The 16988-nt window shown below is 40.4% G+C and overlaps 1 protein-coding gene across 3 annotated transcripts in view; it reads right to left on the bottom strand.

The window, feature by feature from the left end:
• PPP1R9A (protein phosphatase 1 regulatory subunit 9A) overlaps positions 1–16379 on the bottom strand; it is a 137013-nt gene extending 120634 nt beyond the window's left edge. For all 3 annotated transcript variants that reach the window (XM_013130001.3, XM_005152917.4, XM_005152918.4), the window contains exon 1: positions 14913–16379. In XM_013130001.3, the coding sequence (XP_012985455.2) occupies positions 14913–16379 (1467 nt within the window). The remainder of the gene's footprint in view (positions 1–14912) is intronic.
• Between the last annotated feature and the right edge of the window lie 609 nt (positions 16380–16988).

Here is a 16988-nt window from a genome sequence, read left to right as displayed (position 1 = left end):
CAGGTGGCTGTCGTATTTGATCACAAAAGCTGGTAAGATAGAGCGGGTAGGCTTTGTGAGAGCCTATCCAGGAGAGGAAGAGATGACAGTAGTACACTTCATATAAAAGGCCAAGTGGTTGTGACACTCATCCGCTATGTGGGTATTAAAATTCAATTCCCTTTAAGTCAAAGATCTCTTTTTAAATCTAATAGCTCCTTATATATGTCATTTTAACAGATCTTTCAGCACATCTCAGATCCCAAAGCTGCCTGCAGTGCTGAAGGAGAAAAGTCTTAAATCAACACAATCTTATTTGCTCTTGTATTGTTTCCAGTGGCGGGACTGGCAAACTCAGTCTGTATAGACAGTTCTTTTGGTCCCATGTTCAACAGAAAGGGTGGAAGAGCACAGTGTAACCTACAGCATAACTTTTACGTACATTCACTCCTAGAAAATGATGGAAGGAGGTCTAAGTCCCCTTCCTGGCCAGAAGATGGTTATCCTTTCTCAAAGCTCTTTTATTAACTGCATGGAGAAGCCAAAACTGCTGCAAAATTCAGTTATAGCTTAGCAACACACCTGAAAAAGCCGCCAACCTTCATGAGACGATGTATGTACACTCCAAGATCAGTAAGAAACCCCATTAAGTGGTAGCAAAGATTTTCTGAGCATCAACGTGATCAGCTTATACCGTTGTGATGTGATCACACAAAGGAGACTCACTGACTAGTAAATAAAGTCCAGAACAGCTTTCAATTGAAAACACTACACTCTTTCATGAAGCCGATGCCATTTTTTATAAGCTGTTACCCAAATATGCAGAATTTTTTTTCTTATACATCTGAAGTACTGAAAGTTAGGAACTTTAAATAATTTGTTTTCTTATAAAAACAGCTTTCAATTTCTTTGAATGCTACCAGATACTGAAACTGTTCCAAGGAAAGCATCAGCTCATGGTTTTGTTACCAGATCTACCTGAAGTAGATGTTTACTGACGCAACACTTTTAACTGCATGAAGGGGCCACCCCACCAGCACTTAGTACAATCAGACAGCAGACTGCATCAGTGTGTTCAGCACAAAGTTTCAGTCTTCCTGCAGAACAAACTGCCATTCCCAGTGCTGGCCGCTCTGGGAAAACAGAGCAAAGTGTAAAAAGGCCAGTATTCCCCACAGTTCTCAGATTTTGCTTCTTCATCACAGTCGCATACAGCAGATTGTAGACAAAGCTATACAATTTTCCTGAACCTTGATGTGAAGTTAACAAGTGTCCTTGCAGTGCAATCAATGCATCAGTAAGATGAAACTGTAAACCAGGCAAAATACTGCTAAGTCACTGAAGTGGTTCTGCAGACATGCACACATTAAACTTCAACAGTGCTGTGGTAACACCAAAAAGAAAACCCTCTATTCCATGACATAGATGTTGTTATGATTTTAGCTAAAAACTACCCTACAATCTCACTGCTAAGCTTTAGCAGAGGTGGCAAGTGTACTAGCAATACATGCAGAGGTTTCCCCACAGCTTTAATGGTCATAATTATGCTTCTGTCTTTAAGAAAAACTCCCCTAAGTCATCTCAGTTTGACAAGCTTTTTAACATTAAATGCCACCTTATTTTGCTGTATTACACCACTCTCAAGTTGCGTATGTGCCAAACTTTCCCATTCATGCTTGCTTCCTTTCTGAGTGTACTTGCTGCCACACACCCGTGAAAAAAGACCTGTCAGTTTTGCAGCTCTCCTGATGCCCACTCTGTTCAGCACTGCCAAATGTGGTGTAAAAGCAAAAATAATCAGTATCTGTGCACTTCTTTTCTTTGGGTCACTACCATCACCATGTCTGTCCAGTTGCCCTGTTATCAGTGCATGCTGATACCTCACTTTCTATTCCCTATGGGCTAACCAAATGGCGCAGAACATGACACATGGTTCAGTGGTGTTGTAATAATGGGTTTCCAGCACTGTTGTCTGCCAATCTTGCACAGTATAGTTTGTATACTATATGTACTACAGTATAGTTTGGTTTGATACCCCATCATGTGCTGTTAGGAATTATTGCATGTGAACTCAGTGAACTGAGTCACAACCCGCAGTGTAACTCCTGGAAAACTGCTATCAGCACTACTAAGCTAATTTACTGCTCCAGTTCATGACAGTAGCAGGACAAATGGCTGCAAAATGTCAGGAAGTCCCAAAATATCTTATTTCTGATGGTATCACTGATGTCTGCACCAAAATACAGGGGTACGGATATTAGCAGAAGCAGCTGATTCAAAGTAAGATATTTTAAATGCACTTTCTTCTACAACTGCATTTTTGTCACTTAAGATGCTTAATCAAATTTGAGGTCTGAAAAGGGGATGAGGGACAGTCCCCCTTTTCTTCTGCTGCTGGTGTTTTTTTCAGATAGTGAGACAAAAGATAAAATTTTGACCTTCACTTTTAAAGTAATTCAAGCCAGCCATTAAGAGACAACTACTATTCAGCAAGTCATCAAATGATGTTGTATCTTGGAATTCCAGTGCTAATAAAAGACAAAGAATTTGATCTAGTATTTCATGATTATAATACCACTCTTGTTTAAAAGAGAACAAAAAATACCTTATACCAGAGAGAAGTCACACCATGCTTACCCTTAACAGACATCGTTGCTACACCCTCCTGGCAGGTTTTCCTTGCACTGCAAAACTTCTTGTAGCTAAAGCAAGCCCAGCTCCCTTGGGAGCATTATGCTTATTATGTGAGAATAAATTACAAAGTTTTTAAGAAAAAAAATGTCTATTTCAGTCTTCTGACGAATTACTGCCACAGTAATTCATTAGTCAAGTATGTGCATGAACAAGTAAGTTTGTTCTTTTAGCTTGTACTTTCCTAGCTGTACAAGTGTATCCTTTATGATGGGGTGGCAGCATATCTGCCTGAAGGCTGGCCAGGTGAAGCAGATACTCCATACAACACAGCCCAGAGAATACACTTCCTCTCAGGTGACAGCCACAGCTTTAAGGAAAACTGTGATGAAACATATGGCACATCTAGATTTTGTTATCTCGCACAACAAAGAAGGAAGTTATCAAAAGCACAAAGTGAGATTAGATAGAAAGATCTATGGAAAGAACAAGAACAGCCAGAGAATTAACAGCATTTACAGAGCCTCTATGGATATGATACTACGTATTTCACACATTATTTACTTGTTAAAAATAATAATATACGATAAATAAACCCCAAAGATAATGCTACAACAAAATAAACTCAATGGTAAAAAAGCACCACAGCACATTCTTCAGTCTTTTGACTGAGAAATATGCTCTGTGTAAAACAATGACAAAAATCCATAAACTGGCAATTAAGAAAGAAGCTTTTTTTTTCTTTTCTATTTTTTTAATGTAATCCAAAATGTCAAGTACGTAGCCTTAGAAAACTGAGGGTAAAAAAAGGAACTTATGTCCTAGGCGATCAACAAAACTAACTGCAGTCTGGGAAGTGCACAGAATCAATACCGGGGGGGAAAAAACACAACCAGACAATCAGAAACTACATTAAAAAAAAAAAATCTGTGAGGCAGACTACAGTGCTGAGATACTATCAGGAAGTCAATTGAGAAAAAATGGTGAAGAAACAGTTCAATGGCATATTTCAGATAACACTATACTGCAGGACTACTGATGCAGTGGTACGTGGTTAGCTCTTAAAAAAAGGCCACAAACATGCCCTATGGCGTCTTTCAGCCCAAAATGCTACAAGTTCAGAGTTACCATGTACCAGCTGCACTGGGTTATGGAAGCTGGGCAGGACCCTGTCAGGGCAGGGTGCTGCTGAGGCTCCTGGCTGGAGTAGGATACACTCACCACTCCACTACCACACTGGCCGAGCCCCCCATGGCTCTCATCACTGTGCTGCTGCAAGCTAAATCCGGCTTTTCCAGGCTCAGAAACCTGCAGTTCTTAATGGCATGGATTAACTACAGGGGTTCTCCAGGGCTTAGAGACACAAGTGACCCTCTGGTTTAGGAAAATATCATTCATCACATATGGGCACAAGAAGCTTGCTTTAACAGATCTAACTTTATGGCAAAAGAGTGAAGAACAACTCACTTTGTATTACTCACTCAGTTTTAATCCCTTTATTCAAAGTGCTACTCAAAAAACTTCCTGCTAATCTCTTTTATATTGTATAAATCATTGTTGGTCATCTTCAGCCATACACGTTGGCCTCTCTTCTGGGAGTTCTTGACCTTCACAAAATCAGCAAAATGCCTCTATCATTATCAGAAGGATTTCAAAGATAAACTAGATGATGTTAGTAGCTCAGTACATTGTATGAAATAAGCAGTTTTGAGATTGCACTGAAGGTGTACAGCACAGTGTGGAATTACTACCAGTTTGACCAGAGCTTTTGAGTATTTGGCCTCTATTTAAGCTGTATTCAACAAGCTCTTTTTTGAAATACTCATATTTTAATCTCTGGATTGGTAAATCCATGCATGCTTACAATTTCATAAATGAGAGGTCACTGAGTATATTTTGCAAATAATAAAATCAAAATAGTTCATCTTGGATGCAATTTATCTGCTTCCTTTACTGAAGTTCAGGAAAATAGGGAAGATTTTTTATTTTCCTGATATAAGTGAAGCCAAGGAATCACAGCACAGCTGACACTGGAAGGGACCTCTGGAAATCATCTGGTCCAATCCCGCATGCTCAAGCAGGGCCATCTAGACCTGGCTGCCAAGGACCATGTCCAGATGGCTTTTGCATATCTCTAAGGATGGAGTCTCTAAAACCTCTCTGGGCAATCTGTGCCAGTTCTCAGTCACCCACACAGGGAAAAAATGCTTCCTGATATTCAGAGGAAACCTGTGTTTCAGTTGGTGCCTACTGTCTCTGGTTCTGTCACTGGGCAACACTGAAAAGAGCCTGGTTCTGTCCTCTTTGCACCACTCTTCCAGGTATTAGTAAGATCCTCCTGAGCCTTCTCTTCTCTAGGCTAAACAGTCCCAGCTCTCTTAGACTTTCCTCCTAGGACAGATGCTCCAGACCCATTATCACCTTCATGTGCCTTCTTTAGACCCTCTCCAGTCTCTTGTAGTGGGGAGCCCAGAGCAGGACCCAGCACTCCAGGTGTGGCCTCACCAGTGCTGACTAGAGAGTAAACCTGCTGGCAACACTCCTCCTAACACAACCCAGGATACCATTAGCTTTCCTTGCCACAGGGGCACATGCTGGCTCACGTTCGACTAGGTACTCTTCAGAACCCCAGATGCTATTCTGCAAAGCTGCTTTCCAGCTGGATGATGCCCAGCATATACTGGTGCTTTCCCTCTCCAGGTGCAGGGCATAGTACTGCTCCCTATTCAACTTCCTTAAGTTCCTGTCTGCACACCTCTCTGTTCAGCCAGTTTTCAATCCACCTCATTGTCTGCTCATCCAGCCGCTATTTCATCAGCTTCTCTTAAGGAAGTTATGTCCAAAATCTTACTGAAGTGAATGTGGACAATATCCATTGCTCTCCCCCATCTATGAAGCTAGTAATTCCATTGTAGAAGGTTATGAGGGTCATCAAGAATAACTTCCCCTTTCCACTAGTCAAGCATTACTGGTAATGACTGTCTCATGCACCTGTAGTAAACCACAGTAAGTCTTAGCAGTTATTCTGGACCTACAGCTGTTAAGATTGGAAACTGGTTTACTGAACATGCAGCCAGAAGGGGAAAAACAAAAAAAATGCAACCCCTCTATTTAATGGTATTTCCCTCCCCACATCTTAAATTAATGAAAGAAATGTGCAAAACAACTGAGGTGGCAGTTGTTAGTCAACCTATCAGATTAATAGAGGGGAGATAAAACTGAGCAACTGCTTTAGAGAAAAAGGCTGGGCAAGGACAAATAGCGACCTATGTGACCTGGTAGTCTCATGCTCCCAAATGCCATCCTGAAACACTCATGCATTAGTACACTTTGCCACACTCCTAGATTAACAGCTTTTTCAACAGTGCTCTAAATCTCTAGGTTCATGAGTTCTCTCTGGTTTGTCCTTGTGAAAAAATACATTATTTAAGTATTTTGTGTATTCTATTTAAGCAGTCCATGAACAGTAAAATCTGCTGGACAATCACCCAAGTCAACATTACCAAACATGTATCTTTGGGCTCCCAAGAAGGCACAGCTAACAGGTAAATATATAAATATATCAGAATCTACATATCTACAGAATCCCAGTATGTCAGATCCTATGTTAAAGATGAATGCAAGCCTGAATAAAACCTTGGGATGCTTTCTATCAGAAAGGCCATGATCTAGATGAATCAGACAGACATTTGATAGAATGACTTTTAAAAGCCTCTACAATTTAATGCTTTTAAACAAATCATATAAATAGTAAATTTGAAATACAGGTATTTCGTGAATAATAGGCCCTAAGGTCTACATGCAGCATAGTCTGAATATTAAAAGATATCTTTTCAATGTGAACCAGCATCTTATGCCCTTGAGATTACATACAGAATACTAAGGCAGATGGAAACTGCAGAGAGGAACATAAAAAGTTACAGGTGTGCACAGACTAAAAAGTGTAGTTTTATGTGTAATGTAGTAACACAATGCAAATGGGCCTCGGAGATAAATTCTGCATTCACACCTTCCACTGCTTTATCACATGGAAATACCTGAACGATCTGACAGGCCTCTTGAATCAAATCCAGTGAGTAAAATTATCTTCTGTTCTCAGTAGAATACTTTCTACACAAAAAAGGACATCACAGAGTAACAGCTATCCTTTTGTACCATTTAACTACAGGAATGTCAGGTACTTTTTTCAATAGATTATTTGTGGTCTGTGAGTTTAACGGTGCTGAAGGAAATTCTAACCCTTAACAAAATTAATAGTGTGTTAGACAATACAGTAGTCTATCAGGAACACAAAAAAAGAGTGCCTGCTATTACAATTATTTCATCTTAGTTGGAAAATGCTCAATTTCACTTTAAAAGCAGAAAGCTGCCCCTTTGCCTTCAGGGACTTTTTCTTTATGAATATAGCAGAGATGCAACTGTGCTCTTTTTCAGGCTTTCAGTGAGCAAGATACATTTCTTAAGCTCCCTGTTTTACGATAGAATTAACCAAGAAAAAGACAAATAAGAGCAGCAAGTTGCTATAGCTTTTCCTCCAAACCCACTCGCCTTAAGCAGAATCCATCAGACATGTTCCAGATGAAGTCTCCTTGGAAAGTTATAAAATGACACAATTTCCTACCCCTATGAATGATTTCCTACCACTAAGAATGCCATTTTGCTTCCTCACAGCTGCGTCACACCACAGGTTACTGCTGTCATTAGACGCAAACAAGTCACAGAGCAGCTTTCTCCTTAGCTGCCGTCCCCTACAAATGAGTCACTAGTTTACTGTGAAACTCCTTAGCTCATAAATCTATCCCCAGTACTCAAGTCCTCCCAGTCACCCATATTTCCTGTAATCCCATGCAGTGATAAGGCTTTCCCACTTTCCGTCAGAAGCAAATGTCATTAGCGTGCTCCAACTTTCTGAAGCAGAGCTACTGAAATTTTTAACAAGGTCTTCTATCTTACTAAAGGCAGACACTAATTCAGTCTGACATATGCTACCTCTCACAAATCCGCTTACATGTCCTCCACTTTTCCATTTGCCTCCCTGCCTTGGATTTTTTTCAGAGTTTTGTTTTATGGCTTCACTATAGAAAAATAGAGATTAATGATTTTCAAGCTGCCAGACCCACCTTTCTTCTACTTACTAAAAAGTAGCTACTGCACGTGCTCTTCTGCAGTTGAATACCATCTCTATTTTGATAGTCTTCTGTTTGCTTTGAAATGTTTGCTACAAGACTTTCCAAAATACAACTTCTTTCACCCAGCTCTTATAAACCTGAGCACTAGGAACTCCTAGGTTTCCTCTCAATTTCACTTTAAGAATTTCACTTTTTCCATCTGTATACATGTATTTAGCTCTTATTCTTGATTCCATGTTCAACAAGACCAACTGGAACAAAAATAAAGGCAAAATGTTAATATAAACTGGGGATGATAGCTCCGATCATAACCTCATGCTGACTGTATAACACCCAGTTTCCTTTCTCATTTCATTTTAAATGGATAAATGGATTTTTACTATTTGGGATTATTTTCCTTTACAAAGTCAAACTCAGCTTGACTTCTGGCAACACCTTATTCACACTTAAGAGTTCTGAACCCTATGACAATCTTTCATTTTTTGTACAACCCTTTTGCCACTCCTTGCGAGTTCTTGGCTGCCTTTTGATACTCTCTTTGGACACCTTTTCTTCTGATTAGGTCTGCAATTATTCTGCTCCTGTACTCTGCTTTTTCTTGGGACGCAAATCCCAAGCACTTTTTCTAACTCTAAATCAAAGAGGTTCCAAGAACCCCACCGTTACCTCTGTTTGCTTTTTGGTTTGGCTGATTTCAAATCATTTCTCTACAGTTTCTCAGCCTGCATTTTTGAAATTGAAAACCCTTAACTGGAAACCCCATTCAACCTAAACCACATAAACCTCTGATGCCAATTATTCAATCCAAACTCGGTTTCTACAGATAGTTCTTCCAGACTGTCCTCAGCGCTCATAAAACCCAGTTTAAAGCAACATTATTTCTTTTTAGCTCAGTAACAGCGTGTGACTATTGCATCCAGGAAAAACTGGTCCCTAGAATTAGTAGTGAAATGATGACCTATACAAAAGTCTCCATAGCATACTGTGTCAGTCAAATAACTTTATTCCAGCTACTATATTCCAATAATTCCACATATACTTAATACAAGCAAACTCTTTGCACCTGAAATTACAGTGTATGAAGGACTCATCCAGTGAAGGTATGCAATTCCAATCCAGTAATACACTTCACGTACAAGATAACCATGTAGAATGCACTGACCTTTTAATAATGAAAACAGCAACTTGTTCTGGAATACTTTATGCCTTCTTCCTTGCTGTTCTTTGAGGGCATCCAGTTTTTCATTCTTTAATATTTACTTCTTATTTCTTTCCCTGACAAATATATATAAAATATGCTGCCTTTCATAAGAAGATATTTCATTACAAACATGGTTTAGTGGTGGAGTTGTCAGTCCTGGGGAAACAGTTGGACTTGATAATCTTAAAGGTCTTTTCGAATCTAGTTGATTCTATGATGCTATAAATGTAACTGAAATAAAAGACCAGGTTCCAGAAATGCTCTATATATCCTGCCACCAGAACAAAGAATCTGGTTTGACATTGTTAATTTTTACAAATAATCAAAGTTAGCATCACAATCCTTGCAGTACAACACAGTTTGTTACTGCTGAAGTCTGTAGAATTTCTTGTATGTCACAACACCTAAAAAAGTATAAAGACATTTTATGTAGCAGAGTACACACATTTCAAGCTAGCAAAGTAATAGCTCAGTATGTCAAACTGCTTCACAAGTCAAGATTAATGGAATTAATTACCAATTTGCTGCCCATTTTACAGAATGCAAATATCAGCACAAAGGTTTAATAATTTATTCAACACTCCAGGAGACAGAGCCTAAGCCTATTTGATGCCTTGATGCTTTAGCCAAAATTACCATCCACTCCTAATATTGCAAACAAAGCTCAGACACTCGAGTAAAAGCAAATACTTCAGAAAGAAGCTACACATCTTTCTTGATCTGCAAGGTTTCTTAATTGACCATTCAAAAGTGGATAAATTTCTCATATTCTGTAATCACTTTAAATCCTCCAGATCTTTTTGCAAGTCCTGTCTGCTGCATCTGCCTTTGGCAAGTGTCCTAACACCCTCTGGGACTACTTTTTTTACAGATTCATGGGCCACTGAGGTTGAAAGGGAGATCTGGAGCTTATCTAAATCCAACTCCATATTCACTTAAGTAAAACACAATTGGAAGGGGTGGCAAGTTTGGAGCCAGGGACCTGTACAGTGTTTGCAGATGAGTAACCTTCACGTATGACTTCTGCGATGCAAAATGGTTTGCCAACATTTTAACAACAGGTAAATACCATACTAACTATTGAACCAGGCAAAGAAATACTTTCTTTTGCAGCACTAAAACTTGAAAATGTTTCCAGAATACTTTATTTTGATACTTAGCTGACAATAATAATATTTTAGAGTGGAAATTTCCAGAGTTATTACAATGTCAAGACTGTTCCAGATTCTTTTTTTGCCACCATTTACATTCCTGAGTACATTTTAGTGAGAGAAATGAGGAATAACTAAAATAAAGACTTGCTCCTTGAACTGATTCTTTTATTTAAAGTAATCACCATGTAGTTCATAAGATATTTCAAAATAACCATTAAATACAAATGCAATTCCTATTTCACACTACAGTCACGCCACTCCTTGTAAAACCTCTTCAAAGGCTCTCTTTATTAAAGAGAGAGAGAAGCACAAATTCCAGTTCCTGAAGACCATTTGAACAAAATACGATCAGGAAAACTGAGGTGTCTTAGTGTTTAAGATTCAGTCATCCTACATGACAAAACAGAGGAAGAACATACGAGGCACAGGCACTGGTGATCATAATCCCTTTGCACGGAGTTGGCTGAAGCATGGAAGAGCCATTTGCTCTATTCCCTCCATTCCTGTTACCCTTTCTCCCACCTACCCCAAAACCCAAAGAGGCCTGCAGAGAGGTCCCTTCACCAGCACTGCACCCGAAAGAAGCTTTATGGAACCCTGAAAACTGCAGCAGCAGCCTGGGCTAAAACCCCTCACTGCACCACAAGTCACCTGCTGTCTGTCATAAGGTCTATCTCATACTATCCAACCCCTCAGCCAGGTACAGCCAAGTCAGCAGAGCAGAAGGTCACAAAAGGAGGCTCAGCAGGAGACAAAATCGCTGCTAACAGCTTTAAATGGTTTAACCTGTGTACCAGGTGCCAGAAATAGGGCACTAAGCACAGACACAGCCACCAGCTCTCAATATATCAGACATTAAGGATCTGGAGAGAGAAGAGGTGCACATTATACCTCCATTCCAAATCTATCCAGGATAGAGGAAGCAGAGCTCAAAAAGGACTATGATTTGAACAATCAATTTCCATTTGCTAGAGTGTAGAAAGCCATGAATGAATGAATTCTGCACTACTAGCAAACCTTGTCCAATTAGCCCACAATGTTTGGGAAGGAGCATAGAACCCAACCCTCAGGGGTTCTTTTTGTCTCCTTATTTTCTTTGTAGAAAAGAAACCCTGACAAAAGTGGGCAATTTTTTTTCCTCATCACATTTACTTAAATTTTTAACTTCTTCCACTTGCCTTGGGAAGTTTCAGTTCTGCCCCTGAGCAGAAGCACTGTAACAGGCTGATGCTGATGAAGGCCTCTATACAACCCTCATATCAACTGCTCTATCAATGTGCACATACCTAGTTCAGCAACGCACTCATGCCCACTGTCACTAACAGCACCAACTCTTAGGCCCTTTTAGGCTATGTTTTATTGAATACTGCCAAGCTGACTTTATCTTCCCAAACACGCACAACTGCTCACATCAGCTATGCCACACTCCAAATACCTCAAAGCTCTCCAAGCCTGCAGTGGTCCCTGAGCAGCCACCTACTCCTAAAGGGACTTTCAACAGAGATGCAATCAGCAAACAGAGCCCATAATCCCAGAACAGAGTAAATGGCCCATGGAGCATGGGATTTGTGATAGTGAAATTACAGACTGTAACAGAATATAATTTCCATCATTTATTGACTTGAGCCTTTCTCCCTATAGTAAGTTCCTCAATAACTGGGTCTTTTTCCTGCTTGGGAGATGAACAGAATTCAATCTTTTCCAGTTTGATGAGTAAAATTTTATTTATTCATCTTTTTGCCTATACGTTTTTACTTCTCATAGTCCACAGTACTTCCCCTAAAGGGACAGAAAGGATTACCCTTGGGGGTAACTGCAACCTCTTTGCCCTTCAGTCTCAGCACTCTTCTTGTTTACTCTTTACATGCCTACCTAAAAAATCCCCTGGAAAAACAGCTCAAAGGTGTTTAGTGAAACCTGTTAAGACCTTCAAGTAATGACTCTGTGGCAATAACTACCCACTCACCTCACAGGTTACACATTCAAATGCCAATTTTGTTCATTATCTAAGAGCTCAACTGTAGGAAGAGAATGGATGTATGATACCATGAAATTAGCACTAAACATCTAGAGTCTGGGTTGGACTTTCTGCAGCACTATCTAGCAGAGTCATTAAGTGCAAACTGCTTCATTTTAACAAAAGCAAATCACTTTTCAATGGTACGCAAAATACTCCTACATTTCTCTGTATTGTCCTTCCTCCTTGTCACAGTATGCATGACGTTAGCAATGTATTAATGAAACCGCTTTTTGCCCACTAACACACAAAATTACCTAGAACAGAAAAATGTTTAAACAGTTGCAGCCTATTCACCTCGCAAGCATCATCCCTATGTAAGAGATGGGTAGAAGGAGCAACTGGGTAAGTTCACCCACTAGCACTGCCTGAGGGGACAAAACACAAGCCCCCTTGCCCCCTGCACTGCTCACCGATACCAATCTGCCAGGCACAAACCGCTTGCCAGAGCTGTCTGATGACCTCCCAGCAGTGTGCCAAACTGGCAGTGCTGTCCCAAAGGCAACACGGGAGCAGAGAGACTTGCAAGCTGCCGGGGACACACTGGGGGATTCTCCTTCCAGGTCCCTGCCCACAGCAGCACAGCCAGGCAGTGACCTGATGCCAGTGGTGGCCTGCCCAGGCCTACAGTGCTTGGCACTGCTGAGGGAACTCCAGAATGCTGTGGAGGAAAGGGAGGGAGGCTCCAGAAGCAGCTTTTCACTTTCCACGCCTTTGGCTGCACTTCTTCCTCCCAGTGCAAGCCTTCCTTCCACATGGTCTCACTTCTGTTTCCCCACAGAACTAACAGATTGTGTACATTGGAGGCACCGAGGACAAAAGCAGGGGATCTCCCAAGCCTCCCAACCCCTCCTACACTGTTCTCTCACAATGTGGCTTTTATTCTGTTTTCTTCCTATGTACAATAAAGATGCTAAAATAATTAAAGCAACGACTCTTTTACTTTGGATAAGCTTGTTAAGAGCGCTTTATGCTTAAAACCATGACAAATGTACTCTTTTACTATTTACACAAACGACTTCTAGAGCATTTTCCTGATGGACTGTTATTATTACTTGATAATATATAATCTGAAATGAACATAGCATGAAAAACTTGAGAAGAAAAGAAAAATTGTATAACTAAATAATTGAGAGAATACTATTATAGCACTTGGCATGACAGCATGATTCAGACAGATGACAGCAATATACTGAAGTAGGGATGTCACTGTTAGCTCTTTCAAAACAGAAACAGCAGAAAAATCCAACCATCCCAAGAATAAAATCAGTGGAGTCACTTTCTGGATTCTTATCTGTTGGAACCATAATAAATACAATACAACAAACCTCTGCACATAATTGGTAGATCTTTCAGAAGAGAGAACATCATCTTGTCTGTTAGTACAGCCTGAGGGAGAAGGCAGAGGAGAGGGACACAAACTTCTATAATCCTTTGTAATAAAAGTTTTCTCTACTTCATCTCAAAAAATACTCGAGCCAAACCCAGAGAATACCAGCTAGTTTCCCCCATAATGGGAATAATCTAGAGGGAGCACAAACACAGTTAGAATTTTTATTGCATGATGCAAGCCTGAATAAAAATATTAACAGAACAAAATTTAAGAAACCCGTTTTCTTAGCTTGGAATATTTTGTTTCAGTGAAAAAAATGGTCTTTTCAAAGCATGAAGAACACAAGGCCGTTCCCCTCCCTCCAGCCCTCAACAAGCAGATGTGAAAACCTGGTTGCTTCATTCAGATGAGAATTTCCTAATAGAAATAGACATCTTTCCCTAACTTAAAACACAGGTGGTGTAAATGTACATTTTGTGTATCACGTTACTTCAAGTTGCTAAACTCCCACAATGAAAATAAAGTTAATTTCAATTACATATTTTTAATTTTAAAATGTTTAGATTTCAAGTACTCCATCACATATGGCTGTTTCAAGAGCCATTTCTGGAAAAATTACTATCTTCTCAATTGTCCATTTGAGACCATATGCTCTAAAACCAGCTTGGAAGTAAAACGCTTTTATACTTAACCCTGAAACTCAGCAATGAAAAGCTGCTACAACAAAACATGACTAGCCATTCCTTCCTGAACTGAAATTACTTGAGAAAACATTCTTAGCTGCAATGTGAATGTACTTGAAACCAAACCAATAAAAATTCTAAGAGAAACTCAACCTTCATTAGGTATTTCAATCAACTGGCTTCTGTCTTTCTGTAGCACTGAGATATATTAAATATACATATATTAATGTTTGAAAGTTTTAAAAAAGTGACTGTGCTACTATAAAAGATTATACTAATTCAGACACAGAATATTAACAGCCCTCTACTAGCGAGACAGGACCACACTGTATTTCATGACACGGTGTTTAAATGCAGGGACTTTAAAGAACATCTGATGAAAGCTGAAGAAAAGCCATCTGATCTACAGAAGCTGTTATTTCAAATGGAAAAACCAAACAGCACAAAGTCCACCAGATACCCACTTCCACATTCCACCATGTGGTTACAGTTCAGTCACATAAGTCAAAACATGCATGTTAAAATTGTCCAACTTCACAAACCCAGCTGTCATTCTCAATTTCTGCTGGCTTAGTCAGCCATCAAGCAGTCTGGGAAACGACACAAGCTCATCAGAGCTCAGCTTCCCTACTTCGTTTAAGATGATGCTTGCCGACTGTAACAAAAACGCATATCAAAAGATCTTCTGCAATCTTTTCAGAGCCTAGATCAGCTGTCAAGATGTACTTCAAATAAAGTGGCATTCAGAAATGAACCCAACTGCAGAAAAAGAAAGGAAACTTTACCTTAATTGGAGCACGGCTAAACTGTATCTTCCTGTTGGCTGGGATTTCATCTTCATCTGGCAATCCATTAATTTCAGAATATTCCATATCAGGTTCATAACAGTTATTTTCATCACTGTCATCCTGGTCATCCTGTTCTGTACCTGTCTCTCCCCAGTCAGAGTTATATCTCGATCGTACCCGGTATACATTGTAGTCAGAGTGCATGTACACGTGGGAACTCTGAAAATTATTCACATCTTCATGCACTTCTTTTTCACTTGCCTCATCATAATGGGACTCGGTAGCATCTGAAACTGCATCTGTGGCAAAATCACCACCTAAAGCTACATTTCTTGGTAGTTCTGAAGCTTCAGATCTATTCAAGACACCCTCGGCATGTTCCAACTGCTCTTTTTGTTGCAATAAAACCTCTGCCTCTGTTTTTGACTTGCTCCTAGCACAGCTGTCCATCGATCTTTCACTGTCAAGCACGTTGACCAGTTCCTGTTGACTCGTTCCAGAGCTCTCAACAGCATCAGTACTTGCCTCTGTACTCTTCTTTATCTCTTCGCTTGTTTTTGAACCTGCTGAAGTGCCTGTGGAAGTCTTCTGTCTCAGTGCTGAAGACACGCTATTCTGCTGAGAGTTCTCAGCAGACATCCCACCTGTACCCTGTTTGGCTGGGGGAGACCACGTGCTGGCATCTTTCAAAGGACTGAAGCCCTCAAGGTTTGCAACAGGGGAGGAGATATTTGCCACAGTGGAGGAGAGGTTGAGCGGATAGTGACCAGTTACAGAGTACTCTTCGTTGTTCTCTGACTTCTCTACAACGATCACGTTGTGTGAGTCAGTGTTCTCAAAAACCGCACTGAGCTGACTCACGGTTGGAGAGACAGTCTCTGTCCTTGGGCTAAGGCTGTCCAGTGAATCGGTGCTGCCCCTGTGAGACTTGGCACTGCACCACTCATCTGGAAGCTCGTTGGAAACAACTTTATCTTTCTTTGGGGAGTAGCGATTGGAGTGTCCAGTTTCATGAGCGTTTCGCTCAAACATCTTCCGAGTTTCAGTAAACTTGGAATAGGAAGGACCATCATGGATTGTATCAAACCTACTGATCCTTTCCGAGACAGACGATTCCAACTTTACAATTGAACCATCAGCTTTTTCTACAAATTCTTTGGGCCTAATTCGTCTTTGAGGTGATGGAGGACCACCCTTTCCTCTGGTTTTAGGGGTAACCCCAGCACTTTCAGTGGGCTCCATGCCCATCTGCATAAATAAGTTCTTAATCCTATTGACATTTGAGCCATATTTCCTTCCCCTGCTCTGTGAGGCCTCTCCTTCCTCTTTCGCTTTCTGTTCTCCATCTGATTTCGGTTTGTCAAAGGTGCTTTTCAGCGCCTGGAACTCAGTTCTGTAAGCGTTCCTATGAGGAGAGGCACTTCGGAGGGTTGATCTTTCCCCTGAAGACTCCGTTTTCATCATGGTTACTCCAGGAGTGCAAAACCAGCTCACATAGTTTCTGTGGTACTGCTCTTAGTGGTCTCTCAGCTGTGATGCTGCCTGAGGAGTGCCTCAGGGGGCACTGCCCTTCAGCAGGGCCACACTTGACAGAAGATCTGGAGGTAAAGATCTAAATGCATGTGGTCAGTTCTGACCAGGCAGCACAACCGAGGACTCTCAAGAACAAGAACGGATTTAACCTGCAATAGAAGGGAGGGTTTTCTGAATCATGTCAGGTACTCTTACATCTCAAAGTCTAAGCCATTGTCTCCATTTACCATTATTTTACACATTTATAATAAAAATAAAAAAATAAATAGAAGCTAACACTGCACAGACACACAAAAACCTGTCATTACAAACTTTCTCAAACCGACTGTTGCATAACTTGCGATGTATAATATTCCATAGCGCAAGTACGGATTATCGCATCTTACCCTTCACAAACTACCATATGATGCCACAAACATGCACGCAAAGGAAAGGCAATGTGACGAGACAAACGAAGGCACTGCAAGACAACCCCTGCTCCCGCAGATGAACCATCAGAAATACCATCAAACATGATATATTTAGAAAAGGCAAATCAAA

Source organism: Melopsittacus undulatus, chromosome 1, assembly GCF_012275295.1.
Source record: "Melopsittacus undulatus isolate bMelUnd1 chromosome 1, bMelUnd1.mat.Z, whole genome shotgun sequence".
NCBI classification, from domain to species: domain Eukaryota; kingdom Metazoa; phylum Chordata; class Aves; order Psittaciformes; family Psittaculidae; genus Melopsittacus; species Melopsittacus undulatus.
Note: the sequence above shows the minus strand (reverse complement) of the source record. Positions and strands in the feature narration are given on the sequence as shown.